The 27,923-nt window shown below is 44.2% G+C and overlaps 1 protein-coding gene and 1 long non-coding RNA gene across 8 annotated transcripts; one reads left to right on the forward strand and one right to left on the reverse strand.

The window, feature by feature from the left end:
- Positions 1-6: 6 nt before the first annotated feature.
- LOC125148858 (uncharacterized) lies at positions 7-9,108 on the forward strand. Its single transcript, XR_007145723.1, has 3 exons — positions 7-151; positions 5,343-5,492; positions 8,975-9,108. It is a non-coding gene; the product is annotated as an uncharacterized LOC125148858 (long non-coding RNA).
- Positions 7,565-27,923, reverse strand: ZNF10 (zinc finger protein 10). Of its 7 annotated transcripts, none has more exons than XM_047827234.1 (6): positions 27,486-27,923; positions 18,102-18,191; positions 17,217-17,292; positions 15,356-15,482; positions 14,917-15,012; positions 7,565-10,817 (listed from the first exon to the last, which is right to left on the reverse strand). In XM_047827234.1, exons 2-6 carry the CDS (start codon positions 18,176-18,178, stop codon positions 9,352-9,354), a joined length of 1,842 nt encoding a protein of 613 aa, XP_047683190.1. In that variant the 5' UTR covers positions 18,179-18,191; positions 27,486-27,923; the 3' UTR covers positions 7,565-9,351. The 7 variants fall into 7 exon arrangements, with proteins under 7 accessions (XP_047683190.1, XP_047683194.1, XP_047683189.1 ...); XM_047827238.1 differs by lacking the exon at positions 27,486-27,923 and having other exon boundaries at positions 7,565-10,228; positions 10,631-10,817; positions 18,102-19,856; XM_047827233.1 differs by lacking the exon at positions 27,486-27,923 and adding an exon at positions 19,748-19,854.

Below are 27,923 nucleotides of genomic sequence, written 5' to 3' on the forward strand. Positions count from 1 at the left end.
GGGGAGGGCTCCGCGCGAGGGCCGCCGGATGAGAACCCGAGAAGCTCGGGTTCTCGGGTGGGGAGTCGGGCGCGCTGGCAGCCCTAAGTACCCCCCGAGATTTACAGTAACTCACGGCACCAGCACGGAGGCGGGAGCGGCGTAAGTTGAGGTAAAAATGCTCACAGTTCTCTGCGTTTCCGAAATGCTTATAAAGTCCAAGTTTCTTCTTGAATAACTCAAAAATTCATGGTAACACGTTAACGTGACATTTTAATGGATATTCCTTTAAAAAAAAGTAGTGAGCTGTGGCATTGTTCTACATTTTTCTCCTGCGAGAAATCTTTTAAATGTCCAGCTAAGTAGAGAACAGCCGGATTCTCGTGTGTGCTTCCACAATCTGTTGCGTGTGTTGTTTTTTTGGTTTTGTGAAGTATTTAAAGAAAATCCAGCCTCACACAGGTGTGCAGTTGGAAAAGGACAGGGTTGGGGTGTTTTTTTTTAATGTTTATTTTGAAGGGGGGGCGGGGAGAACCCTAAACAGGCTCCACACAGTCAGCGCAGAGCCCCATGTGGGGCTCGAACTCAGCAACCGTGGGATCATGACCTGAGGCAGGGTCGAGTCCGATGCTCAGACTGAGCGACCCAGACGCCCGGAAAAGGACAGGGTATTTCAATGCGCTTATCAGATAACCGTGGATACGCTTGGATAGCACAAGCTGAACAAGGGAAACGCTAGTGCGGTGTGCAGTCTGAAACCACGTTGGTGACTTCACGCTATTACGTTAAAATCTATTTGTCTGTCTTGCACCTTGAATGGATAGTTTCATTCATGCTTCTGTAGCATCATAAATTAGTCACTAGGAAAATACCCACCGATTTATGCAGCTCTTCACAATGTTGCCACGTTCCATAGTATTATAATTGATCTTAAGTATTGGGGAAGCTGTGAAATTCACAGTGGCAGTACAAGTTTTCCAAAACTGTTCTATTCACTTGAAAACTCAAACTTTATGTTGGGAAAACAAAAACAAAAACAAAAACACTGTCATTTATTTTCCTTGAAGTGACTGGCTCACTTGGTTGATTTCTGAGAAAATGCCACATCCCCAAGTGTGCCTTGTCTCTCCTTTTCGTCAAGTTAAGCTGTCAAATCAAATAATCACACAAGTGCTTTTTCTAGACAACTGTGGAACTTCAGTGCGCAGCACAGAATATTTGTTGCACAGAGACTAAGAAGATATGTGCTCAAGAGTTGCTTTAACACAATTACTTTTTACTGCCCTACCAAGGACATCCTAAAGTGAAATAAATCCTAGATACATTAAATGCTAGATGGAGACAGAAAGACTGAAAAGCTTTACACTGAAATGTAGCTACCATCCTTAGCCCACTGGTCTGTTGAACAATCTGCTATATACTAGTTTCGCATAGTCTCTTCATTTTCTTTTTTGTATAGATTTCTTAATGTTTTTTATTTTTGAGAGAGAAAGAGAGCGCGTGTGCATGGGTGCAAGCGGGGGAGGGGCAGAGAGCGAGGAGGACAGAGGACCCAAAAGAGATCAGTAAGTTACCACAGACTTGGTGGCTTAAGCTACAAATGTATCTTACAGTTCTGTAGGTCAGAAGTTTAGCACGGGTCTTAACGAGGCTAAAAGTGTTGGCGGGGATCCATCCATTTCTGGAGGCTCTGGGGAAAGGATCCTTTCCTTTGTCTTTCCCAGATTTGAGAGGCCGCCTGCGTTTCTTGGATCGCGGCCCGTTCCCTCCATATTCAAACCCAGCAACAGTTGAATCCTGCTCCCTCTGGCCTCCTCCTGTCTCCCTCTTTCACTTTTTTGTTTAATTTTTTTTGAGAGAGACTGAGAATGCGAGCGGGTTAGGGGCAGAGAAAGCGGGAGACGCAGAATCGGAAGCAGGCTCCAGGCTCCGAGCTGGCAGCACGGAGCCCGACGCGGGGCTCGAACCCACAAACCGCGAGATCATGACCTGAGCCAAAATCTCATCAAACACTCAACCGACTGAGCCACCCAGGCGCCCCATTATTATATATATATATATATATTTTAAATTTTTTAAATGTTTTATTTTTGAGACAGAGAGTGAACAGGGGAAGGGCAGAGAGAGAGGGAGACACAGAATCGGAAGCAGGCTCCAGGCTCCGAGCTGGCAGCACGGAGCCCGACGCGGGGCTCGAACCCACAAACCGCGAGATCATGACCTGAGCCAAAATCTCATCAAACACTCAACCGACTGAGCCACCCAGGCGCCCCATTATTATATATATATATATATTTTAAATTTTTTGAATGTTTTATTTTTGAGACAGAGAGTGAACAGGGGAAGGGCAGAGAGAGAGGGAGACGCAGAATTGGAAGCAGGCTCCAGGCTCCGAGCTGGCAGCACGGAGCCCCACGTGGGGCTCGAACTCACGAGCTGTGAGATCATGACCTGAGCCAAAATCTCATCAAACACTCAACCGACTGAGCCACCCAGGCGCCCCATTATTATATATATATATATTTTAAATTTTTTGAATGTTTTATTTTTGAGACAGAGAGTGAACAGGGGAAGGGCAGAGAGAGAGGGAGACACAGAATCGGAAGCAGGCTCCAGGCTCCGAGCTGGCAGCACGGAGCCCGACGCGGGGCTCGAACCCACAAACCGCGAGATCATGACCTGAGCCAAAATCTCATCAAACGCTCAACCGACTGAGCCACCCAGGCGCCCCTCCCCCTTTCACTCTTAAGGATGTATGGGTTACACTGGGCACGTTTGGGGAACGCAGGATCAGCAAACTTCATTCCCTTTTGCCATAAACATAACATTTTCAGAGATGCCAGGATAGGACGTGGACGTCCTCCAGGGGCCGTTAGTTTGCCTATCCCGCATCCATGACTGTCTCCAGCCAAAACTTCGTTCCACCGGTATTTCCCTGCAGTGGGGGCCTGCAAACTTTTTCGGTCAAAGTCCAGTGAATAAGTGTGCTAGTGCTGCCCTGATAAAGTACCACAGAGTGGTCTCAACAACAAATTTGTTTTCTCCCAGTTCTGGAGGCTGAAAGTCAGAGATCAAGGTGTTGACCAAGTTGGTTTCTCCTAATGCCTCTCTCCTTGGCTTGGAGCAGCTCATTTCCCCGCGTCCTCCCATGGTTGTCCCTCTGCATCTGTGTCCTCCTCTCCTCTCCTCCGGACACCAGTCACATTGGATGAGGCCCCACCCTGCCATCATTATTTTAATTTAAAATGTTTAGACTTGAAAGACCCCAGTCACATTCTGAGTCATTGGGGATTAGCACTTCAGCATAGGAATCTGGGGGGGAGTCAGTTCATCCCGTAACAACCAGTTAGCAAATGTTTCAGCTTTTGTGTGCCACAGTCTGTCGCAACTACTGACCCTCGCCCTTGTAGCACAAGCGCAGCCACGGCCAACATGTACGCCAGTGAGCACGGTTGTGCTCTGGTAACACCGAAAGGACAGAGGTGGACAGAAGGCCACACTTGGCCTATGTGCATTGTTTGCTGACTCCTGGCCAACACGATGCCGGGGCACCCCGTGTTGTTACCCCGTCACTAGAGTAAGTATATACCACTTGTTCAGTAGTAGGTCGAAACCTTTTGCTGTTGTTCTTTAAAACGGTCTGTTATTTTTATTCCTTTGGTCTTGCGTGCACCTTTTAGGCTTCAGTGACCAAGTTCCAAGTAAAACCCTCTGTAATAAATTGTGGTATCTATTAGGATGTTATTTCTACGTGGCAAGCACTGTTGCTTCACCGTCCAGTAACTGTCCTCTCCCGTTCCTCTTTGCTACAAAAGCTCTGTACGTGTAGGTGCTGGTTGGCCATAAGTTTATGGCATTCCCCTTTCTAGATTCAGTGGATGCATGTTCATTTCTTCAAGTCATTCAACAAATTTTATTGAATGACTGCAATGAGCTAGCCACTGTATTAGGCCAGAGGCTATCTCAGTAATTAAGACAGATCCTTTGGGAAGCATTCGTTTTGGCAAGGGAAGACAGATGATTGACAGATAAGAAATACTACTGAAAAATGAAAAGAAGGGGCGCCTGGGTGGCGCAGTCGGTTAAGCGTCCGACTTCAGCCAGGTCACGATCTCGCGGTCCGTGGGTTCGAGCCCCGCGTCGGGCTCTGGGCGGATGGCTCGGAGCCTGGAGCCTGTTTCCGATTCTGTGTCTCCCTCTCTCTCTGCCCCTCCCCCGTTCGTGCTCTGTCTCTCTCTGTCCCAAAAATAAATAAAAAACGTTGGAAAAAGAAAAATGAAAAGAAGAGGATAAAGGGGACTAGCAGTGCCAGAGGGGTGGCTGCAATTTTAAGTAAAGCAGTGTCTTAGTTTCCTAGGTCAGCTGTAACAAACTACCAGAGTGAGGGCTTCAGCAACAGAAATGTATCTCACAGTTCTGGAGGCTAGAGGTCCAAACTCAGGCTGTGGGTAGGGCTGCTTCCTTCCGAGGGGTGTGAGGGAAGCATCTGTTACAGGCCTCTGCCTATTATATACCACTGATACTGGATTAGAGCCTGCACGAATGACTTATTGAACTTGATTACCTCTGTGAAGACCCTTTCTTCAAGTAAGGTCACGTTCTGGAAATGGGGGATGACCTCAACACACGAATTTTGGGAGCACAAAATTCAATCCATAAAAGGTAGTCAGGGTAGAGCTCATTTATAAGGTAATACACCCTACATCGAATCATTTCCCGCAAGTCTGCGATAGAACTTTGTCACTAAAAATAAGTGAAAGATGAATTTCTACTGTGTGCAGTGAAAAGCAGCTGGCCTTTCCAACCTGACGCCACAAATCTATGGCACCTCTATTGCCTTGCCATCTGTCTCCTAAATTGATCTCATTGTCGGAGTAACTTGCGAACCTCAACCAACAGCTGTTTCCACACCATGTCTTTCAACCAATTCTAATTCCCGTTCACCAGCTGCTGAGACACTGGGCACATGGTCAGCTTCCCAGTTATTTAAGGGCTAAGTTAACTAAACCAAACATTTTCACCATCTTGCCTTTCAGGAATGGTAATGCACAGATTAATCAGTGTGTGCTTAATTCATGGATGAATGTTAATACTTTCTTGGGGCACCTGGGTGGCTCCGTCGGTTAAGCTCCCACTCTTAATTTCGGCTCAGGTCATGATCCCACGGTTCGTGGGTTTGCGCTGTGCTATCAGCTTGGGATTCTCTCTTTTGGTTTCTCTCTCTTCCTCTTTCTCTCAAAATAAACGTAAAATTAAAAAAAAAAAAAAGACAATACTTTCCAAATCATTATGTGCCTGTAACAATGGTGACTGATTATACTGGGACCTCTCTTAAAATTCCTGTGGTTTCCCCTTACCCTTAGGATAGTGCCAGGATCCTTAACCAGATGTGGAGTCGGCAGGTAGTAGTGGAAACACCACGTGCCGGAGCCAAAGCGATCTGCGCTTGAACCCTGGGTCTTCCTCCACTTACTCTGCAACTTGGGGCAAGTCACTGTGGACTCAAAACAGAAGTAGGTAGCACACACGAACAGAATTCACGTGAGGATTAAACGAGACGGGGCATGTAACTTATATGCCACCACTTGTGGCATTTAACAGTAATTTACTTTCTTCCCTTTACATCCTAATTTCCACTCAGTCCCTGCATCATTTTAAGATATGACACAATGATAACATAGAGGGAGACAGAGGACACTGAGTGAAGTCTGAGTGAATTTGTCTCTGAAGGAGATACATAACAATGGTACTGTGTATTTTTTATATTGAACTGGCTAATTTTGTTAAGATCCTCTACAAAGTGCCAGGCATTGTCTTGAGACCTGCCACACACTTACCACTTGTTTTTCATATGAAACTTCACCACTTACTAGCTATGTAAATGGGGACAAGCTACCTAAATTGCCAACCTCTAGTTCCCTTAACCATAGGGGCAATAGTATGTCACTCACAGGGTTATAGACAGAAGCAATCTATTGTATTAAAGGGCTTAGCTTGGCTACCTTGTATCAAGCTGTCTATAAATGAAGATGAGCTACAAAAATCAACAACTACTACTACTGTTCCTATGTGTCACTTGGAGCTGCAGATTTTCTCTGATTTCCCAGAAATTCCTGGTTTGCGGAGTATTTTGAAAAAATCAATTTTATTGAGATAAAATTTGCATACAACAAACTGGACCCACTTAAAATGTATACTCTGATGAGTTTAACAGACAAGTACAGTCATGGAACCACCACCAGTCAAGATACAGATCATCCCTAATGGTTCCCTTGGGGTCCCGTCTGCTGTCAGTCACTCTCCCATCCCCAGCCAACCACTGGTTTATCTGCTGCCAAGTTCCATGGTTAAGGTTCTAGCAGCTTATTTCTAGACAAAAACTTTGGAAGAGAAAAAATTCCTTTACTGAAGAAACTGTAATATAAAAGTAATTTGTATTTGTTGAAGAGACTTTGGGAAAAAATAGAAAACTACAAAACAAAACAAGAATAAAGAAAAAAAAGAAAGTTAACTGCTCTTAATCTTTTGACAAATTTCCTTAAGAGTTTTAAGCAAGATTCATTTCAGTTATTTACAATTGATTTATTTTTATACATTTCAGTTTACTCCATATTAACAACTATTCATCATGCTTTTTTCAAAACACATGACAACATCAACATTTTTCTTGTCAACAGTTTGCGTTAATTTTAATGTCTGTGTAATACTCCATGACACGGATACGCTATAACCATTTTGCTATTATACATTTCTATATTGCAAAGTTTGCACTATCATAAGTAATGTTTTAGTGACCATCCATAGACATTTCTCTCTTCCTACATTCCTTGGTGTGTTAATAACAGTAGTAGTAGCTAACACATTTAGTACTTGTGGGCCAGGCACTGTTTTAAATACTTTATACACATTATCTCACTTAATCCACACAACAACCCTCTGAGGTAGATACTAGAAATAACTCCATTATACAGTTGAGGAAAATTGAGCCATAGGTTATCAGAAACTCTAAGAGGCCCGGTTAAGGGACCACTCTTCGACTCCCATTAAGAACCACTGCTTACCATGAAAACGATTTCTGATAGGAATACATTACACATGCGAATGATATATATATGCACTGAAGAACGCAGCACTAATTGAGGAACCCAGGATCTAGTTCTTGGTCTGACTTCACTCAAAATGTGAGACCAGTGCCAACTCACTTGATCTCAACTGTACAATGAAGATTACACATTAGGTGCTCACTTCAGCAGCACATATGCTAAAATTGGAACGAAGATTACATGTTAGATGGTCTCCTGCTCCTTGTGAAGTCTCATGACTCTTGACAGTCATTTCTAGATTTTTCCTGGGAGAGAGACATCAAGATCTTTGTCCTCCTGGTCTCAAAAATACTTATCACTCAACAATCAATCATTAAGCATCTAAAATATATTTTGTTCAGGGGCCCCTGGGTGGCGCAGTCGGTTAAGCGTCCGACTTCAGCCAGGTCACGATCTCACGGTCCGTGAGTTCGAGCCCCGCGTCGGGCTCTGGGCTGATGGCTCGGAGCCTGGAGCCTGTTTCCGACTCTGTGTCTCCCTCTCTCTCTGCCCCTCCCCCGTTCATGCTCTGTCTCTCTCTGTCCCAAAAATAAATAAACGTTGAAAAAAAAAAAATTAAAATAAATAAATAAATAAATAAAATATATTTTGTTTGCTAGAAAATGGCAAATAATGGCTAGTCCTTCACAGAGATCCATTTATAGAATGAAACAGAGAGTTAAAACAGGTTCTCTTTCTGAATCTTTTTTGGGTCATGAACTTACCACAGAATCTGAAGATCAGGCTTCTCTCCCTAGAAGAGAAAACTTCTGTACAAACGAGATGATTTTGCATACGATATTAAAAGTTGTTTACTGATCCTCAGAAGTGAGTCGTTACACCCACTACGGGTAGTGATGATTTCCTCAGGCTGAGCAGTGCTGATGTAGGTAAGAAGGAAACGTGGCTGGGAAGGAAGTGAGAACTCCAGGAGCTCTTGCTCACTGGCAAGCAGGTTTAATTCAATGGCGCACACCAGAGGTGTGCAACAACAGTGACACCAGTTACCACAGCTAACAACAATAAAGCACTTAATATACGTCAGGCACTATTCTAAGCTGTGTATATGTTTACTCAGTTAATACTCACCACAGTCCTACAAGGTAAGTAATGTCCCTAATTTACAGAAGAGGCACCGATGTTAGGCAGCATGCCCAAGTTCACCCAGCAAGTTAAGGACAGAGGTGGAATTTCAACTTGGGTAGTGTAGCTCAAGCTTGTGCATTTAGCCACTAAGTTTCCTTTATAAAGATACAAGACTACCTTGGAAGGAGGGTGGCTTTGAGCAGTGCTGTTTATTTCATGAGCATAGCTGCTCTAAGAATGCCCCAGGTACCTGCTCCCACTCAAAGGGGACCCTCCCTCACGTGCTCAAACACCTAGTCTTCTAGGTCTCAAAGTCCAAAGAAACCCCGTGTTTAAATTCCCAGGAGCCTTCAGCACACGGTCTCAAAGAGCACAGTTCCATGACCCAAACAACGTAGAATGGGAAACTTGCTAGCAGGTGGTCCTTAAGCATCCTTGATGATAGAATAGAGAAACTGGATATCCTTTTTAATGTTTAAAAATATCTTCAAATAATTATCGGAGTAACATGGAATAAACTATAAAACTCACTCAATCCCATCACCTAACAGATCGATTCTGTTCATTATCCAGAGTTTTTCGATTCTTGCTCACATGCAAATATACTTAAAATAAGTACCATTACTAGTAAATGTGTTCTTCTTCAGCTTTACCTTATAAGCATTTTCCCTGCTAACCAAAATGTGGTTTATATCAGACACATAAAAGAGTAGACACTACTAACTCTCCCAGAAGGACAATCAAGTAAAAATATGGCAGGTTATTTCACTGGAATATTATTTTCCACTTTTTTTCAATAACTATCAATTTTTTATTCTTTGCAATAGGAACTCTCATTGACTTATCTTTCTGAAGTATCATTCTGACTGACATCTTTTTGAAGAAGGCAATGAAGCTGGATAATCTCCCACCTACTTAATGGTTCCTTCTCAGATTCTAGCATTTTAAGGCTCGGTCAAGAATGCTCCAAGGACAACTGCTTTTATAGGAACTTGTGGAAAGAAAAGCTGATGTGTTTCTGTACTACAATGAAATCTGTAGGTTATTTCTCCTTCTAGGACCAATTCTCTAGTGCACAAAAGGGTAGTGACAAGATTGAAAGCATTTCTGCACAGATTACATCTACACTGCTTCCCTCCAGAAGGAGTTTCTAATGTAAAACCAAGTTATTGCTCTTTGTAAAGAACTTTCCACATTCGTAATATTAATAAGTATTCTCTCTAATATGATTTGTCTGATATCGAATAAGGTTAGGGCTATTAACAAGCGCTGTCCCACATTGGTTACAAGTTAAGAACTGCTCTCCAGTGTGGGCTATTTGATGTACTATCAACGGAGAGTTCTGGCTGAAGATAATCCCACACTGATTACATTTATAGGTCTCTTCCCCAACATGAACCCTCTGATGCTTAATAAGGTCGTTCTTCCGAATGAAGGCTTTCCCACACTGGCAGCATTCATATGGCTTCTCTCCAGTATGAATTCTCTGATGCACGATGAGGGCAGAACTCTGGCTGAAGGACTTCCCACAGTCGTGGCATTCATATGGTTTCTCTCCAGTGTGGGTCCTCTGATGGGAGAAAAGGTGAGAGCTTCTACTGAAGCATTTTCCACAGTCTTTACACTCAAAGGGCTTCAGTCCCGTGTGAGTCCTGTGGTGCACCACAAGGTGAGACCTCTGGCTATACGACTTCCCACACTCGTTACATTCGTAGGGCCTCACTCTGACATGAGTTCTCTGATGCAGAATGAGATGTGTGCTCTGTCTGAAAGACTTCCCACACTCGGGACATTCATAAGGTTTCTCTCCAGTATGAGTTCTCTGGTGCCTAATGAGCCTGGAGCTGTGAACAAATGACTTCCCACACTGGCTGCACGTGTACAGTTTGTCTCCTGTGTGAGTTCTCTGGTGGGTCACAAGGTGAGAGAACCAGCTGAAGGACTTTCCACACTCTTTACATTCATAGGGTTCCTCACCAGTGTGAGTCTTCTGATGTCCAATGAGGTGAGAACTCCGGCTGAAAGACTTTCCACACTCTTTACATTCATAGGGTTTTTCTCCAGTATGAATAAGCCGGTGCCTGGTAAGATTAGAACGCCAGCTAAAGAATTTTCCACACTCCTTACATTCATATGGTTTCTCCCTATGTATGCCCTTCGATACACCAAGGGAGGTACCACCGGTAAGAGAGTTGACAGTATCGGGGCATTTGTAAGACTTATCTCCTGGTTGAGTTCTGGCAAACTGAATAAGATGAATGTTTTGACAGAAGGTTTGACCACATTCACTACCATTACTTGCATAGCTTTCCTGATGACCACTAAAAACTAAATTATGTTTTAAACTTTTACTATGTGAGTCATGTTTGTGGAAATACTCCCTCAGCACTAGTTGAGCAGGAAGAAGACAATTTCCCCCACATTTACCGTTTTCACAGACGCTCTCCTGAGTAAGTGCTTTCTTTTGGGTGAATGCCACTTGCCTCAAACGTCTCTCCTGATTTTCCTGATCCTTGTCCAACTGGTCTTCACACTTCCAGACTTCTTCTAATGACAAATACCAGAGGTCGTTCTTTGGGATTCCTTCCATTTTAATGCCATAGGATTGTTTATCTTTAGAAATGCTCTTACTGGACACTGATGATTTAATTTCAACCGCAGTGTCCAAATCTGAAAGAAATGAGGAAGCTTTGTGTAACTAAAAAACCATTAAGGTCCAAACAGTGGGATGTGAAGTATGGAGGCTGCACGAGCTGCTTATACAGCTGCCTTCCTAGTAAGAAAGCAAAGAGGAGAGCAGCAAACAGGAAGGGTGCTGGGCTGTGCAGCACAGAAGAGAAGCAGTGAGGCCAAGGGGAAGCCACAGGACTGGGCAGGACACACGGGATCAGGATATTCAGTGCTGGGTGGCAATAAGGGAAATCCCTTATGGCACTCCCATGATCTAAACTATTAACGATGTAAGAACCTGACATGTCTGCTTGTTGCCAGGCCCTTCCCCTGACATGCCTTCTTCACACTGCAATTTCGCATTCCTAAACCACGAGTTCAGCCCTATGCCAGGGGGTGCCTGTTCCTGACACCAGCACAGTGCAACATGATAATGTCCAGACATCTGGCACCAAGAACCTCAGAAAGGCCAAGCAACAGGCTGGAAAAGCAACTGTACACACATTATCCAGCCACAGGCTCTGATTCTAAGCTGTAACACTACTAGTGGTGAATTCAGACAAGTTGTTAAACTTTTCAAACATCACTTTGCTTATCTGTAATCCAAGGAGCGACAGTTAACTGTGGCGTAAGATTGTCATTAAGTACTGTACGGTATGAGTTCATCACAGACCCTGACACACGTGTGGTCAAAGCAATACCATAGTAATCATTATTTACACTATTCTGGTCTTAAAAAAAAGGGGGGGGGGGCACCTGGGGGGTTCAGTCGGTTGAGCGTCCGACTTCGGCTCAGGTCATGATCTCACGGCTCGTGAGTTCGAGCCCCGAGTCAGGCTCTGTGCTGACAGCTCAGAGCCTGGAGCCTGCTTCAGACTCTGGGTCTCCCTCTCTCTCTGCCCCTCCCCGCTCATGCTCTCTCTCTCTCTCTCTCTGTCAAAAATAAAAAAACACTAAAAAAACAACAACAACAACATTATTCTGGTCTTACATCCTGATTCCTTTGTTTGGAGACATCAAGACTTAACAACTGATAGGACTCACACCACAGGACACTAACTCACAACCTGGCCCCTAACTCATATTCTCCTGAGTTTTTCTGCCCTTTTGTTTGTACTTGTATTACTGCACATTATTTACCCTAGTTAAAAGCCTGTTTGTTTCTCAATGCCTTTTAGGTAAAATGTTGGTTCTTAACCTAGAAAGAAACACCATTAAAGAAATGGTGGAGAGAGAGAACATTAAGCAGGCTTCACATTTGACACAGAGCCCAACACAGGGCTTCATCCCATGACCCTGGGATCATGACCTGAGCCGAAATCAAGTTGGACGCTCAACTGACTAAACCACCCAGGCGCCCCTTAAGTCATCTCTATGCCTAACACGGGTCTCAGACTCACAACCTCTAGATCAACAGTCACATGCTCTACCGACTGAACCAGCGAGGCTCCCCCCACCCAAAAACACTGTTTACAAAGTACCATCTCTCCCTACAAAGTGGGGTAATATTCTACTCTTATCTGGTGTATGGGTTGAACTGTGTGCCCCAAGTAAGATATGTGCCCGTATCTCAGAATGCAACTTGACTTGGAAACAGGATCACTGCACATGCAGTTAAAATGAAGTAGTACTGGAGCAGGGTGTGCCCCTAATCCAGAGACTGGTGTCCTTCCAAGGAGAGAAGAGGGGGCCTGGGTGGCTCAGTTGGGACCTGTGCTGATAGCACAGAGCCTGCTTGAGATTCTCTCACTCTCCCTCTCTCTCAAAATAAATACACTTAAAAAAAAAAAAGGAGAGGAGATACAGAGACAGACATACAGAGAAGACAGACATGAAGGCAGAGGCTGATTGGAATGATGTGTCTACAAGCCAAGGAACACCTGAGACTACCAGAGCCTCACGAGGCAAGGAAGGATCCTGTCCTCCAGGCACCAGAGGGCGTGTGGCCCTGCTGACACCTTGACTTCAGACTTCTGACCTTGAGCTCTGAGAAAGCACGCTTGTGTAAACTACCGGTTTGTGGAACTTTATCTTCGCAGCGCCAGGAACTAACAGGCCTGCTGATAATCCCTGTGCCAAGCCCCTAACCGCCTTCTTTGTGGAACCCCCACCAGTCTCCGTTTTCAGTCACTACTTTGTTAGTTACTAGCTTCTCCCTCACCCTGACTTTTCTTTTCTCGTGGTAAAATACACATGACATAAAATTTACCATCTTAACCATTTTTAAGGGTACAGCTCAGGTATGACATACATTTGCATGGTTGTACAGACATCCCCTTATGTCATCTCCTCTGTGGAACCAAAACTCAGTGCCTCTTAAACAGGAAGCCCCTTCTCCCATCCCACCAGCACCTGGAAGGCACCATCACAGTTTCTGTCTTTATGATTTTGACTACTTTAAGTACCCTCATGTAAACTAATCATATTATTTATCTTTTTGTGTCTGGCTTCACTTAACATAACATCCTCAAAGCTGATCCATGATGTAGTTCTCAGAATTTCCTTCCTTTTTAAGGCTGAACAAATAGCCCATTACGTGTGTGTGTGTGTGTGTGTGTGTGTGTGTGTGCGCGCGCGCGCACGTGTGCACACGTGCACGCGTGCAGCCATGATTTCTGATAAGAAACACACCACCCTTATTCTCCCCTCCCCTCCTTCCAGGGCATCAAAATCCCACAGAGAAGTTTTTCAAACCACAAATGCCAACTGGAAAATTCTAAAATGAACATGTGTGATGCAGACTGGGGGCTGGGTACCAATGGGGAACAGCTGTGAGTGGCATGTTTGAACACATACATGTGATTCTTCCCTTCATTAAAATCCTAAAACTTGTCATATATTACATAACACAATACTCTAGTGAGTTATATTTAAAATATGTAGCATCCATTCATCATCTCATCATTTGTATTTTTAAAGCCACCACTCATTATACTTTCTTTCCACTTTGATTATGAAGCTCACATAGCCTGGTAGATTCCCTTAAATTCCATGTGTTTAAGCACATGGAGTTTCAGTATTTCTTTTGACAGCAAATTCTCAATAAAAATCTAAACTGCTGATCTAGTCAGTTAGTTTTAGATAGCAGTCAAGAGACACCTGGGAAAGCTTGTAAATGAATGAAGACGTGGATGAAAAAAATAAAGGAAATAATAGAGAAATGAAAAGAAAACAGAGGACAATCTTTCTTCCCACGGCCCCAAAGCAACTGCATGATCAAGTTCTAACACTGTATTAAAGGACTTGCCTTTGAGGCAGAAATTTGAGACAGTCACCTACAAGACCAAATGTAAGAAAACTAAAAAACAGTTTATGGTAGTTAAAAGTACACTTAGGGGTAGCCAGGTGGCTCAGTCGGTTAAGCGTCCAACTTCAGCTCAGGTCACGATCTCAGTCTGTGGGTTCGAGCCCCGCGTCGGGCTCTGTGCTGACAGCTCAGAGACTGGAGCCTGCTTCGGATTCTGTGTCTCCCTCTCTCTCTGACCCTCCCCGCTCACGTGTGCACACGCTCTCTCTGTCTCTCTCTCAAAAATGAATAAACATTAAAAAAATCTTTAAAGCAAAAAATTAATTAAAAGAATTAAAAGTAAGAATTGAGAAAATACAAAATAAAGAGCTGGAGTACAGTAAGAAAGATGTGTTTTGGGAGCAGCAGTTATGGAGAAAAAGGAGTTCAGCCAGCAGAACTGGCAAGCCCCTCAGCACACTCAGAAGAGTGGCCAGTGACCAACCCCACAGCACGAGGCCATGGGAAGGGGCCACAGGAAAGGGAAAAGACAGGTGAGGATGAAAGAGGAGACTGTGTGACAAATGAGAGCATGGCGACACTAGAATTAGCGTAAGAACCAGGAAAGCAAGACCAAAGGGGCTGAAACCAAGTACGTGAACAGAAAGATAATTTTCATGAAGAGTACACGTTTGTCTCTGAATGCAAATGACGTGTGGCGAGACTACAGAAAGACTGGTCATGGGGAAACAGAAGGTAAATAAACTCAGTCTTCGCCTCGGAAATGAGAACCAGTGACCACTATGCCCAGGGAGTCCAGCCCCTCATGCTCCTCCGGGCCATGACCTGCAACACCTCTTGACTGGTCCTCACCTGGGTGGGTCTCCCGGTGAGTCCCTCTCTCCACCAGCCACGGCTCTTCCCCTTTCTCCAACTGGAGGATCACATCTGGTTTGGGAAGCTGATGCCCTGTGCATGGTGAAAGAATTGGGTAAGGGTTGGGAAGCTCTGTCCTAGACACAAAGAGCATCCCAGATTCAGCCCCAACCCCAACCCCTTCTTACTCCCGGGGGGACTCTCAAAAGTAGACAAGGGGAGGCTACAGATAAATATATATATATATATATATTCCACACACAAACACAAAAGTAGAAGTGAGTACAAAAGCCCTCTTCTCTGCCCCAAGGAAATCACATCCCTGGCCCCAAGCTCATACTCTGATATACGTGCTTGACGATCTCCATACCTTTTGATCAATGAAAAACCAAAATCCTCGCAGGGGGATAGCTCCGAGAATACAACTCAGTCTTACCCAAGGAAACCAGGTTCTTGTAGTTCTCCAGCATCACATCTTTGTACATGATCTGCTGAGCAGTATCCAGCAGCTTCCACTCCTCCCTGGTGAAGTTCACAAGTACATCCTTGAAGGTCACCAGTGCCTACAACATGGAACAAATCTGTATCAAGCCAGATGTATACTTCCGCCCTTCCTTCCTGAGTACAGACAGAAAGAGAATTAGGCAGATAGCACTGGGGTAGGGAAAGAGAATGGGCCAGAATTCATTCCAGAAGTGAGCAGTATTTATTTCGGATTCTGATCAAGTCCTAACAGGAATGGCTATTAGATACCTACTGTCTAAAATCCAGTTCCATGTTATGCTCTAGGTTTAGAAACTGTCAGAACTTGTATTTAAATCAACTCTGTTATGACACCTACAGCGAGGAGCATCAGACACCAAAAGTTAATCTACATTTATATTATGTGAAATAAAGAACCCAATTCAAGGCAGAAAAAAGAGGGACACAGCAGTCTTCAGTTCAAGTATAACTTCATGCTTCAGAGACCAAACTCACCATGTTTTCTGATCTAAAATAATTATCCAAAACATTTTTCCTAAACATTGGTAGGTAGGTATTTTTTTTTTAATTTTTTATTTATTTTTATTTTATTTTTGAAGGAGAGAGAGAGAGACGGAGCATGAGCCGGGGAGAAGCAGAGAGGGAGACACAGAATTCGAAGCGGGCTCCAGGCTCTATGCTGTTAGCACAGAGCCCAATGTGGGGATCGAACTCACGAACTGCAAGATCACGACCTGAGCTGAAGTCGGATGCTCAACCGAATGAGCCACCCAGGCGCCTCCATGGTAGGCATTTTTTTTTAAATGAAGATTTGACAAAGAAACAATAGACACAGAAGCAAGGCCTTTATTAGCTACATTAAAAAGAAATGCTGACTACACAGAGAAACAACACCTACTTGAAGGAGGATATCTCCTCGAGAACCATGAAGGTCAGAAGACCGTGGAATAATAGCTTTTTAAAAGCTGCAAGAACTGTCAAGCCAGAATGTCCAGTGAAAATATCTTTCAGGAATGATGCAAAATATACCCTCAGTGAAGTAAAAGCATTTGTCCGCAGCAAACCTGCTCTAAAAGACACGCTAAAAGTAGTTCTTTAAGCAAAAGGGAAATATTAACAGAGAGAAACTTTAAATCTCAGGAATGAAGGATGAAGAACAAAAACGGTAAACGTCTGGGTAAACATTACTAGTTTTCCTAACTCCTTCAAAATATGTGGCACAGTGAAAGCAAAACCCACAGCACTCCTCGGTGGGATTTTCCACATACGCAGAGGTAGTACGTGTAGGACGCTCCAGGGGAGGAAGCTGAATGAGGCACCAGGGGCCCCGTCTCCCACCCTGGATGCTCCCAGAGGTTCCATCCCCCAAGCTCCTCATGCCCTGGCTGTGGTCACCCCTGGATAAGTGCATAACTTGTGCCTGAGCTCCTTGCGACAGGAGCTCCCCAGGGAGGCACCACGTAGCCAGCTCCACATCTAGGACAACCAGGGGCCAGAGGCACGAACACTCCCAGTTCCCACATCATTTTGTGGGGAGGAAGCACGCTGTGGCCTTCATCCCCAGTGTGGATGAAAGCATGTTGTCAGAATCCTCAATATCACCCAGTTGGCTCCTGCCCACATCACTGCTAAACCTCTATTTCTTTTACATGGAAGGAAATAAAACTACATCTACAAACAAGCAAACAAAATAGTGCCAGTCTCCCAGAGAAGAGTGTCCAAGATATAATTTCTCAAGCTCCTGGTCAAAGGACTCCAAAACTCAAGCAGAAAGGGGGTCTCAGTTGGAAAACAAAGAAAGCAGCCCAACTTACATGGGACCGGGCCGTTGACAACTTGGTCTCCATGCCCTCCTTGTTCTTGATGATGCTTTTTTCAGTAATGAAGATCCTGAGGAGGAGAAGGTAGAAAAAAGAAAGAAACATGAGGAAGGTTTGCTATCATGGGGAGGTTTCATAAACCATCAACCTAGACTCCCTCATACTTGGCTGAGTATAATGCAAACACCCACCACACAAAGAGGAACATCAGAGATAGTCCAAAAACACATCTACAGTGCTGAAATTCCCAGGAGCAGGAAGAAAAGAGCTATGTCGATTGCAGTTTTTCCCCTTAGTCTCTAGAGTTCCACGCAAAATTTCATTTGCAATTTACATGGTTCTACTGCTACAAATTCTCTTTTTTGAGAAACACAAACCAAAAAACAAAACCCGCCTCGATCTAATATCCTTACTTTACAGATAAGAAAACAAGTGTTTTCTCCAGCTGATCACAGGAGGGAAGTTTGGAAGCACAAGAACACTGGGATGGGCCACTACTGGCCTGCAGGTGGAGGCTGCCACACAGCAAGGAGTATGGGCGGCCTCGGGGAGCTACGAGCAGCACCCAGCTGACAGCCAGTCCTAGGACAGCGTACAGTCACAAGTAACCGCGTTCTGCCGACAATCAGAGCCTCCAAATGAGAACCCAGGCCAGCCGACACCTTGACAGCAGCTGTTGGGATACCGGAGCAGAAAACCCAGCCAGAGTGTGTCAGACTTCCACCTACAGAACTGTGAGCTAGTACATGGATGCTGTCTGAAGCTACCAAGTCTGAGATCATCTGTTACACAGCACTAGAAATCTAATACACGGCCAATTATCTTTTAAAGTCACTTAAACAATAAGAAAAAATATTATATATTTACCTACGTAGTTACCATTGCCAGTGCTTTTCATTCTTTCCAGTAGATCCAGATTTCCATTTGGTTTCATTTCCTTTCTCCCTGAAGGACATCTTTTAACATTTCCTGCAATGTGGGTCTGCTGGTAATAAATTCTTTCAGCTTTTTAAATCTGAGAATGTCTTCATTTTGCTTTTTTTTTTTTTTTTCAAAACAGCTTTACTGAGACATATTCACATACCATACAATTCATCCACTCAAAGTACACAATCACAATGGTTTTTGGTAATTACATTATTCATCTTTAAAATGCTAGTAAAAAAATTAACAAAATTTGCTAATTATTGCTAAGTGTACAATTCAGTGGCATTAATTACATTCACAATATTGTACAACCCTCACTAAGAATTCTAAACTTTCTAATCACCCAATGGAAACTCTGAAACATTAAGCAAACTCCCTATTCCTCAGACTCTGATAACCTACTGTCTCTCTGAATTTACCAATTCTAGATAATCATATACATAGAATCATACAATATATATCCTTTTGTGTCTAGCTTACTTGACTCAGCATAATGTCTTCAAGGTTCACCCATGCTGTGGCATGAATCAGACCTTCACTCTTTATAATGGCCAGGTAATATTCCAGTGTATGGACAGGCCATGTTGTTTACCCCATCGTCTGTTGATGGACCCTTGGGTTGTTTCCATCTAGTGGGTCTCGTGCATGGTGCTGCTGTGAACACTGGTGTACAAGTACCTGCTTGAGTCCCTGCTTTCAATCCCTTCGGGTCTGTACCTAGGAGCAGAATTGTTGGGTCATATGGTAATTGTGTGCTGAGCTCCGTGAGGACCCACAAAACTTTTCCACAGTAGTAGCGTCCTTTCAGTCACACCAGCAACATCCAAGGTTCCAGTTTCCCCACATGCTTGCCAAAACTTGTTATTCCATTTTTTAGATTATTACAGCAATCCTAGTTGGTTTGAAGTGATATTTCACTGTAGTTTTGATATGCATTATTTTCACGTACTTAGTGGCCATCGGACAAGTGTCTTTTCAAGTCCTTTGCCCCTTTTTAAATTAGTTAAGTTTGTGTTTTTGTTATTGAGTCGTAGTTCTTTGTACATTCTACATATGAGCATGTATACATACACAAATATGTTTACGTATTCTGTGTATATTAAACCCTTATCAGATGTATAATTTCCAAATATTTTCTCCCATTCTGTTGGTGGTCTTGTCTTTGTGGTTGAAATGTATTTTTGCTGAATATAGAATTCTAAGTAGAGTTATTTTTCCTTTCAGTGCTTTACATAAATAGCTCCATTCCTAATGCTCCAGGAATTACAGGAGTTTTCCAGCCCAGCCCGTAGGAACAGTATTCCCCATGCAAATATCAGGACTATTCCCTCCAACCCTTTAGAGGATTCCTTCCCTGTCTTCGGGGAGTTTCCTCACACATGTGCTGCTCTGTGCTCTTGAGTCCTCGTGGGAGGCCCTCTGCAGACCTCTCCTCTCTGCTGGTCTGTCCTATGAACTACAGCTGCTTTGCTCTCCCCAGATTCTCAGCTCCGTCCTTGGCTCAGGAAGTCTGCTGGACTCCACCTCAGTTCCTCCTTCCTCTACTGGAAACTGGAAACCCTCTCAAAGGCAATAAACTGGGCAATCAGAAGGCTTACCTCGTTGCTTTTCCATCTCCCAGGGATGAGTGTCCTTTGTCATCTGATATCCAGATAGACCGACTGTTTCGTGTATTTTGTCTGTCTCTTTATTGTTGTTGCTGTTGTTCGGGCAAGACCGTAAATCTACCCCACTCCCACCCCCCACCCCCACCCCCGTCACTCCAGCACGGCCAGACACAGAAGTCTATAAACATTGCGTGTTTAAGTTGTTTTAAATTTAGACTGTATTTTTAATTTCCACCTTTTGAATACTGGGCTTGACTATTTTCCGTATGTTTGTATTTACAGTTCTTTTGAACTTTTCATTCCTATTGTTTTCCCCCTTTGTCTTCTGGAGATCTTAAGGATTTCCTCGCAGTTCTATGCAAATTTATGTGAATAAAAGCAACATGGTTTCTGCCCTGCCATACCGTTAAAACGGTTCTCACCCACAACATCTGTTACAGAGGACACTGCTGGCCTCTGGAATGTTCTTGAAGCTCTTTATTTACTTTGCCTCCTTCACCACCTCGCTTTCCTCTGTACATCTCGGTTCTTAGTCTCCTCTAATGATTTCAAAAATTATGATGAACTTTAATGTAGGTTTCCCTTTGTTGCGTCCTCAGCCTTTCTTGGTGCCCATTTTCAGTGACGCCCTAGGCACTATCAGGACACAGAACATCTACTTGTTTTATCCTGTGTCTCCCACTGCATGGCACACAACAGACCTAAGTGTTTCAGCTAGAATGAACAGATCACTCTGTCTTCTATCCCAACCTTGTTCCTCAACCCCAAGTGCATATTTCAAACTGTGCTCCAAAACTTACTAAGTGGCTTCTTAACCTCTCATGGAGCTTACTTTTCATGTCAGATGAATAAAGGCTGAAATAACCAGGGATGTTAAACTACATAAGAAATCACTTTATGGAAGCAAGAGAATGGTTTTCACATATTTAGAGGTCCTGTGGAACAGGGATATTTGAGTTGCTCCAGAGGGCAGAATTAGGAATAATGTGCAGAGTCACAAAAAAGTCAGTCACAAGTCAATATAATAAGACACTGTTAATCATATGACACCTGGAAATAGATCAGATTGCCTAAGGAAACAGGAAATTTCTGGCCACCAATAAATTTTCAATCAGATCTTAATTAAAAAAAAAAAAAAGCAACTACAGTACAGCCTTTACATAGATCTATCTAAGATCCATTCCAGTGACTCTCCCATTTTATGATTAATAAAATTTAAAAAGTTTATAGTTAATCTCATTTCATCCTAATTTCCCTTAACCTCCACTTCTGATAACTTACTCTAACCTTTGTCTAAACCAGTGGTTTTCGACCCTAACTGAATACTGGGATTGCCAAGTATATTTATAAATTATGACACCAGCATCCCATGCCGTCCTTCTCTGAGAGAGTCTGACTTAATTGTCTGCAAAGGGGCCAGGGTTTTGTTCATTTTAAATAATTTCCTTGGTGATTCTAATGTGCAACCAAGGTTGAGAACCACCGATTTGAGCCATCATTTAATCTACTTAATTCAAACCTATTTGAGCTAATTAATTAAATCCTACCACTTCTTAGGGATAACCAGATCCTTTAATCAGTCACCAGATACACAAAGTATCTTTCTATGCAACTGGCCAAAACTGATCCCCAAAAGGGATACTGGGATGTTTTATCTGTGTTCAGCGGAACTGCTGTTAAGTTGATGACTATCTTGGTGTTACAGATTTGGATCTTCTTCTGTCGTTTTAATACATCATTAGTGAACACTTACTCCGTGCCTGGCTCTGTACAAGGCCCAGGGGATAAAAACACGAATTAAGTATTTCTTCCTGACATCAAGCAGCTGAGTCCAGCAGAAGAAACCGAACCGGCACCCAGAGTTCACTATGATTACTGCTCTGATAACAGCATGGCCAAGGGGTCACGGACCACCTGGTGGGTTCAAGGCTGAGTCAGACAGACAGGCAGACAAAGGAGGGTGGGGAATTGTGTGAACAAAGGCAGAGTCTGAGACAATGCACACTGGGAAGGGCAGGGAGGAGCCAGAAAGGAGCCCAGAAACACATATGGCCAGACCTAGGTCACAAAAGGACAAAAATGCCATTTTCAGACTCTCTCCTATGTGTTTTAAGCCCAGAAATGATACTAGATTTGCACCTTAAAAATGCCTCATCTGCATTTGGGATAGTTCTGTGACGGACTGGAGGAAGATGTAACAGCAGCAAAGGAAACAGGAAGGAGGCTAATATCATAATACAGAGGATGGGAACACAAATTAGGGCTGTTGAGGGTAGCAACGCAAAGCAGGCAGATTTTGGAAAGACTGGTACATCCTGGAAATCAAATGGGTACAGATGTGAAGACAGGTTGGGGGTTAGAGGAGACTCCCAGTTTCCTGGGTGACTGACAGAACAACAACGTATCAGGAGGAGGCACTACAGGAAGGAGGGGACCGTGTGTATTTGTGTGTCTGTTTAAAGAAAGGCAAACTGCCGTGTGCAGCGCCTCATCTGGACGTGTCTGGAGTTCTGGAAGCTTGACTACCCCACGTTCTCCTACAAATGGTCCCTGAGAGCTCCTTTGGAGGGTCTAGCAGCGAGCGCAGCTACTCATATACCCTTGACTGAAAGTCCTCCTGTATTGGGGAAGGTCGTCCTCTCTGACCAAGTGCACAGCTTCGGGAGGGACGCACATGGAGTGGGGGAGGAAGGGGACACCCGCCTAGAAAACCAGATAAGTCGAATCAACACTGGCGATCGATGGGCTGACCGATGTCCCAGCCAGATCACCCTCACATCCTCATGGCATTGGTTTTAAACACAGAAAATGGGCCAGAGAAACAACATTTAGGAAGATACATTTAGATGTGAGGGTTATCCAGCTGTATCCTCTGCCTTCCACATTTCTGTTCTATCTGTATCTATCCAAACTAATCAGCTCTATTCTCAAGACTCGGGGGAGTGAGGGGTGGCCTTTTGTCACAGATTTGAGAGTGACTGTGTTCTTCTGCTATGAGATAAAGATGAAGTAGGCAAATGGACAGGAGTCTGAAAGAGATCAGACATTCCTACCAACAACCCTATGACATAATTCCTATAAAGCCCAGTAAGAAACAGTAAGACTTGCTAAAGCTAGCTCGTGGTATTATCAGATGACACCATGGCAATACATAAAGTCAACCAAAGATAACACGAGAAGTACGATAAAGTGTAAAACCAGGATAGACTATGGGGAAAAATCAACATTTAGGAAGCAAACAGGAGAGAAAGAAAGACCCACTAATGAATGAGAAGATCCAGAAGAGAGGCATATCCAAAGCCAGAAGAATTTCAAGGGGGGCAGACTTAAAACAAGAGTTCAGATAAGCTAAGGCCTGGATTCTAATGTGCCGGATTGGTCAGATACGGGTTCAGCACCGTTTTGGGGGAGCGGTCTCAACATACTGCCAGAGGCAGCAGACACATTCCACAAAAGGAATGAACAGCTTGGAGGCGAAGAAAGAAGATAAAAGGCACAGCTGGAAGAGGTGCTGGGGACCGGAGAGCAAGGAAGTGACAAAGAAGCAGGCTGGAGCCAGAGCAGAGAGGAGGGCAAGGGGCAGAGTCAGAAATTCTGAGGGAGGCATCAGGACCGACAGCCAGGAAGCTGGCGACACCGTCTCTCTCTGTGCCTTTCTTCTGTGGTCACGTCTCCCCGACACCCACCTTCTGCCCCCTTATTCCAATGGACCTCTGTGACTATACTGGGCCCCCCTGAACAATCCAGGGTACTCTCCCCATCTTAAGGTCCTTAGCTGAATCACATGTGCAAATTCCCTTCTGCCATATAAGGCAACACATCCACCATAAGGTTCTGGTTCTTTGGGGAGTGATTTTTCTGCCAACCGCCGGGGCAGAGATCAGCTGCAAGACGCTCCGAGTATGAACCAGAGGCTATGAAAGCTACTATCCAGGCACAAGAGGCCCTGCAGCACATCTCTGATCAAGCAACTGAGTATACGGGATTCACAACCATCTACATTCCGGGCCCTGACTACATTGCGACTTGAACTCCTGCTGCACTCATCCCACGCTCTCTAAGCGTCATTTAAATGCCCCCTTTTCTGACAAGCCTTTCTGTTGTCTGAGAAAGAATAACTTCCCTGACCAGTAATCATGGAACACTCCAGCACTTCACTCTGCCTTAAGCTACTACTACTCACTTGTCCACATCCCTTCGGAGACAAGGAACCTCCTCAGAATTGGGATTATCTCATTCACAATCTCAGAAAGAGACTGGCATAGTGCCTTGAACTTCATATTTGTTCCACTGGCGTTTGTCAAATTCTTAACAAGCACCCACAGAGATAACACGTCTGTTTCCCAAGGTGTCTGCCCTCCAGTCTCCATTTTAAGCCCCAGTACCTGAGGGCCAGTGCCCAGAGACAAGCAAGACGTTGACAGGGACAGCATTTCAATCGGGCATATGGAGTATATGCTTCTGAACAAAAGCAAACAGAATCTCTTTAGATTCTGAGTAAGTACATCAGGACTTAGCACGTGCAAAGGGCAAGGAATGATTAGCAAAAGAACCCAGAAGCCACGGTTAGAGCTCTGGGACCAGAAAAGATGGCAAGGACCATGCGTCTGTGAAAACTCAGCAAACGTATACTTTCATTTTGTGCATTTTACCTAAATTTTACATCAAAAGAAAAAGCTATACAAATACTGAATTCTAGTTAATAACATGCATGCATTCTTAAGTATTTAGGGGAAGAATACTGATGTCGGCAACTTACACTGAGATGCATTAAAAAAAAAAAGATGGGGGGGCGCCTGGGGGGCGCAGTCGGTTAAGCGTCCGACTTCAGCCAGGTCACGATCTCGCGGTCCATGAGTTCGAGCCCCGCGTCAGGCTCTGGGCTGATGGCTCAGAGCCTGGAGCCTGTTTCCGATTCTGTGTCTCCCTCTCTCTCTGCCCCTCCCCCGTTCATGCTCTGTCTCTCTCTGTCCCAAAAATAAATAAACGTTGAAAAAAAAAATTAAAAAAAAAAAAAAAAAAAGATGGGGACTGACGAAGAAACAGATGTATGTTAAAATAAGAATAATAAAATGTTTGGGGCGCCTGGGTGGCGCAGTCGGTTAAGCGTCCGACTTCAGCCAGGTCACGATCTCGCGGTCCGTGAGTTCGAGCCCCGCATCAGGCTCTGGGCTGATGGCTCAGAGCCTGGAGCCTGTTTCCGATTCTGTGTCTCCCTCTCTCTCTCTGCCCCTCCCCCGTTCATGCTCTGTCTCTCTCTGTACCAAAAAAAATAAATAAATGGTGAAAAAAAAAAATTTTTTTTTAAATAAATAAACACTAAAAAAAAAAAATTTTTTTTTTTTAAAGAAAAGAAATGAGCTACTTCCATAACATTCCCCCATAATTGGAGGATGGGAAGGGGAAAAAATATTTCTTTTTTTTTTTTAATTTTTTTAATGTTTGTTTATTTTTGAGAGAGGGAGTGGGGAGAGACAGAGAGGGGAGACACAGAATCCGAGGCAGGCTCCAGGCTCTGAGCTGTCAGCACAGGGTCCGACACGGAGCTCAAACCCACCGAACGCAAGATCATGACCTGAGCCAAAGTCGGACGCTTAACCGACTGAGCCACCCGGACACCCCGGGGAAAAAATACTTTCAAACAGAGAGGGAGGCAAACCCATAAGAGACTCTTACATACAGAGAACAAACTGAGGGTTGATGCAGGTGGCAGGGGAGGGGGAAAGTGGGTGATGGGCATTGAGGAGGGCACTTGTTGGGATGAGCACTGGGTGTTGTATGTAAGCGATTAATCACGGGTATCTACCCCTGAAACGAAGAGCACACTGTGTATGTTAGCTAACTTGACAATAAATTATATTTAAAAATTTTTTAATTAAAAATTGAAAAAAAAAGAGGAAGATATAAAGAATAAAGTGCATAGGGATTCTTGAAAAAAAAATCCCAGTTTTATTTCCTAGACAAATGAATTTAATAAAAAACAGAACTGTTCTCATTTCTATTCATCCTTTATTCTTATTTTCTATCTACTAGTAAGGTGTTAAAGTTTTTCACATAGCTGAGGTATATTTCTAGCTAAAAGTAATATTAGATACTTTATTCCTATTGTGAGTAGACTTTCTTTTACAAATGCATGTGTTAGCTTGTTACTGAAGACAGTAAAGAATCTATTCACTTACCTATTTCCTTTTCAGTCACTTTACTAAAAACTCATTGATGTTAACTGAATCTCTTCTGGGGGGGGGAGGGGGGAATAATAAGAATAATTTTGTAATCTCTTTTCCAAAAAATATAACTTGTATATTGTCCTAAGTAGAATTTTGAGACAACGTTAATATAAAATACTGAACAGACTTGCTTCTTCATCTGTATCTCAAATCCCTGCCCTGTGACTGGCACGTGCTCAGAGCTCAAGAAATGTGTACTGAGAGAAGGAACGACAGCACAAGGGAACAATTTTCAAGAATAGGCGTGAACGTGTGAAATTCACCCTCCAGGAGGCTTTGCAAGACAATCTTAATGCAACAGAAGAGAAGTGAATTAGTTAGGTCACAGAGAAAAGTTAGTGTAGGGCTGAGTTAGTTTAAAAGGGGGGAGGACGAGTTGTGCTATTTAACTGTCTAGACAGTTAACTACAGTCAACATCGCCAACCTGACACATCTGTAGCTAGCATTCTGGATGCCATCTCGTCTTCCCTTGTACTTTAAAAGCAAGGTATATTCTGCTATTACCAGAATTGAAATGCTCCACCTTCTCCATAGACTTTGGGTGGGATCTAAGTAACGTTGATGTTAACCTGACCTTTGACATCATACTAGATGTTAGATGATGTGCATCATTTCGATTGGCTTAACAACTCTAGTGTCAAGGGAAAATAAAATAATAATTAAAACTAGGTTAAACACATAGGCACCTCCAGTTAATCTACTTGATTAAAAAAAAAAACTACACAAGTTAGGGGCGACTGGCTGGCTCTGCTGGTAGAGTGTGCAACTCTTAACCTCTGGGTCGTGAGTTCAAGCCCCACACTGGGTGTGAAGCCTACTTAAAAATAAAATAGGGGGGCGCCTGGGTGGCTCAGTCAGTTAAGCCTCCGACTCCCACTCCCGGTTTTGGCTCAGGTCATGATCTCCCAGTCTGTGAGTCCGAGCCCCGCATCAGGCCAATGCTGGCAGTAAGAGGTAAAAACGTGTTTTTAACTTAGTATTTCTAGACTAGATCAAGAAACAGAAACTTATCCAGCCCTTTCTACAGGCTGGATATTAAAGCAGACCTACTCCTCCAAGAAGCAAGTAGCCTATGACTCTGATAATATCCACAAATAGAATCCAATAGTGTACATGTTTTAAAAACAGTACAACCACGTTGGATTTCTCCCAGGAACGTGAGGCTCTGACTGCTAAGAAATGTCCTCCTCTAACAAAAACAGCACGATCATTTTCAGCAAATGCTAGAAAAAGCCAAATGCAAAATTTAAACCCGCAGCCCTAGCTGGAAAAAGAGAAGCAGGACCAAAAGACACCGCATTCTGAACCACTGAGAATATGTGGTTCAAACCTACCACCAGCACCACAGAACACGAACACCAAACGCTAGGGGGTATTGTCATTATTCTTGCAAAGCAGCAATGTGCGCTATCGATGCTACGACGTGAATTCAAGAATCACCCGCAACGGGGAAAACACTCATCCACGCAAGGGGTAAGAATCAGTTGGGAGGAAAACTTACAATGAAATCACCGTCCACCCCGAGCGCTGAGGTTAACAAGCAACAACACGACGGGCCCGACTGCGAAGCAAACACACACGCGCCGCCGCCTGCGCGTGTACCCGCAGCGAGCACCGGGAGGCGCGGTGGGCGAGGCGATCCCGTCACAATGGCAGCAGCCACGGCGAATCAATGACGAGCCAGGCCTCCGCGAGCAGGCGACGCGACCGCGGCGAGGCGCGCACGGGCCGCCCGGGCGGCGGCCGGCTCTCCGCGCGGGGCTCCTCGCTGCCCGCCGCGGGCTCGCGCTCACGCGCCCGGCCCGCCGCGCCCTGGGACCCCCGTCCCTTCACGCACACTCCGCAGCCCCGGGCGTCGCACACACGCCCCCGTCCACGCACGCACGCGCGGCAGCCTTGGCCAGAAGTCCAGAATCCCTCCACGGGGCAGGGAGGGGCG

This window comes from Prionailurus viverrinus, chromosome D3 (genome assembly GCF_022837055.1).
Source record: "Prionailurus viverrinus isolate Anna chromosome D3, UM_Priviv_1.0, whole genome shotgun sequence".
In the NCBI taxonomy this organism is placed as follows: Eukaryota; Metazoa; Chordata; class Mammalia; order Carnivora; family Felidae; genus Prionailurus; species Prionailurus viverrinus.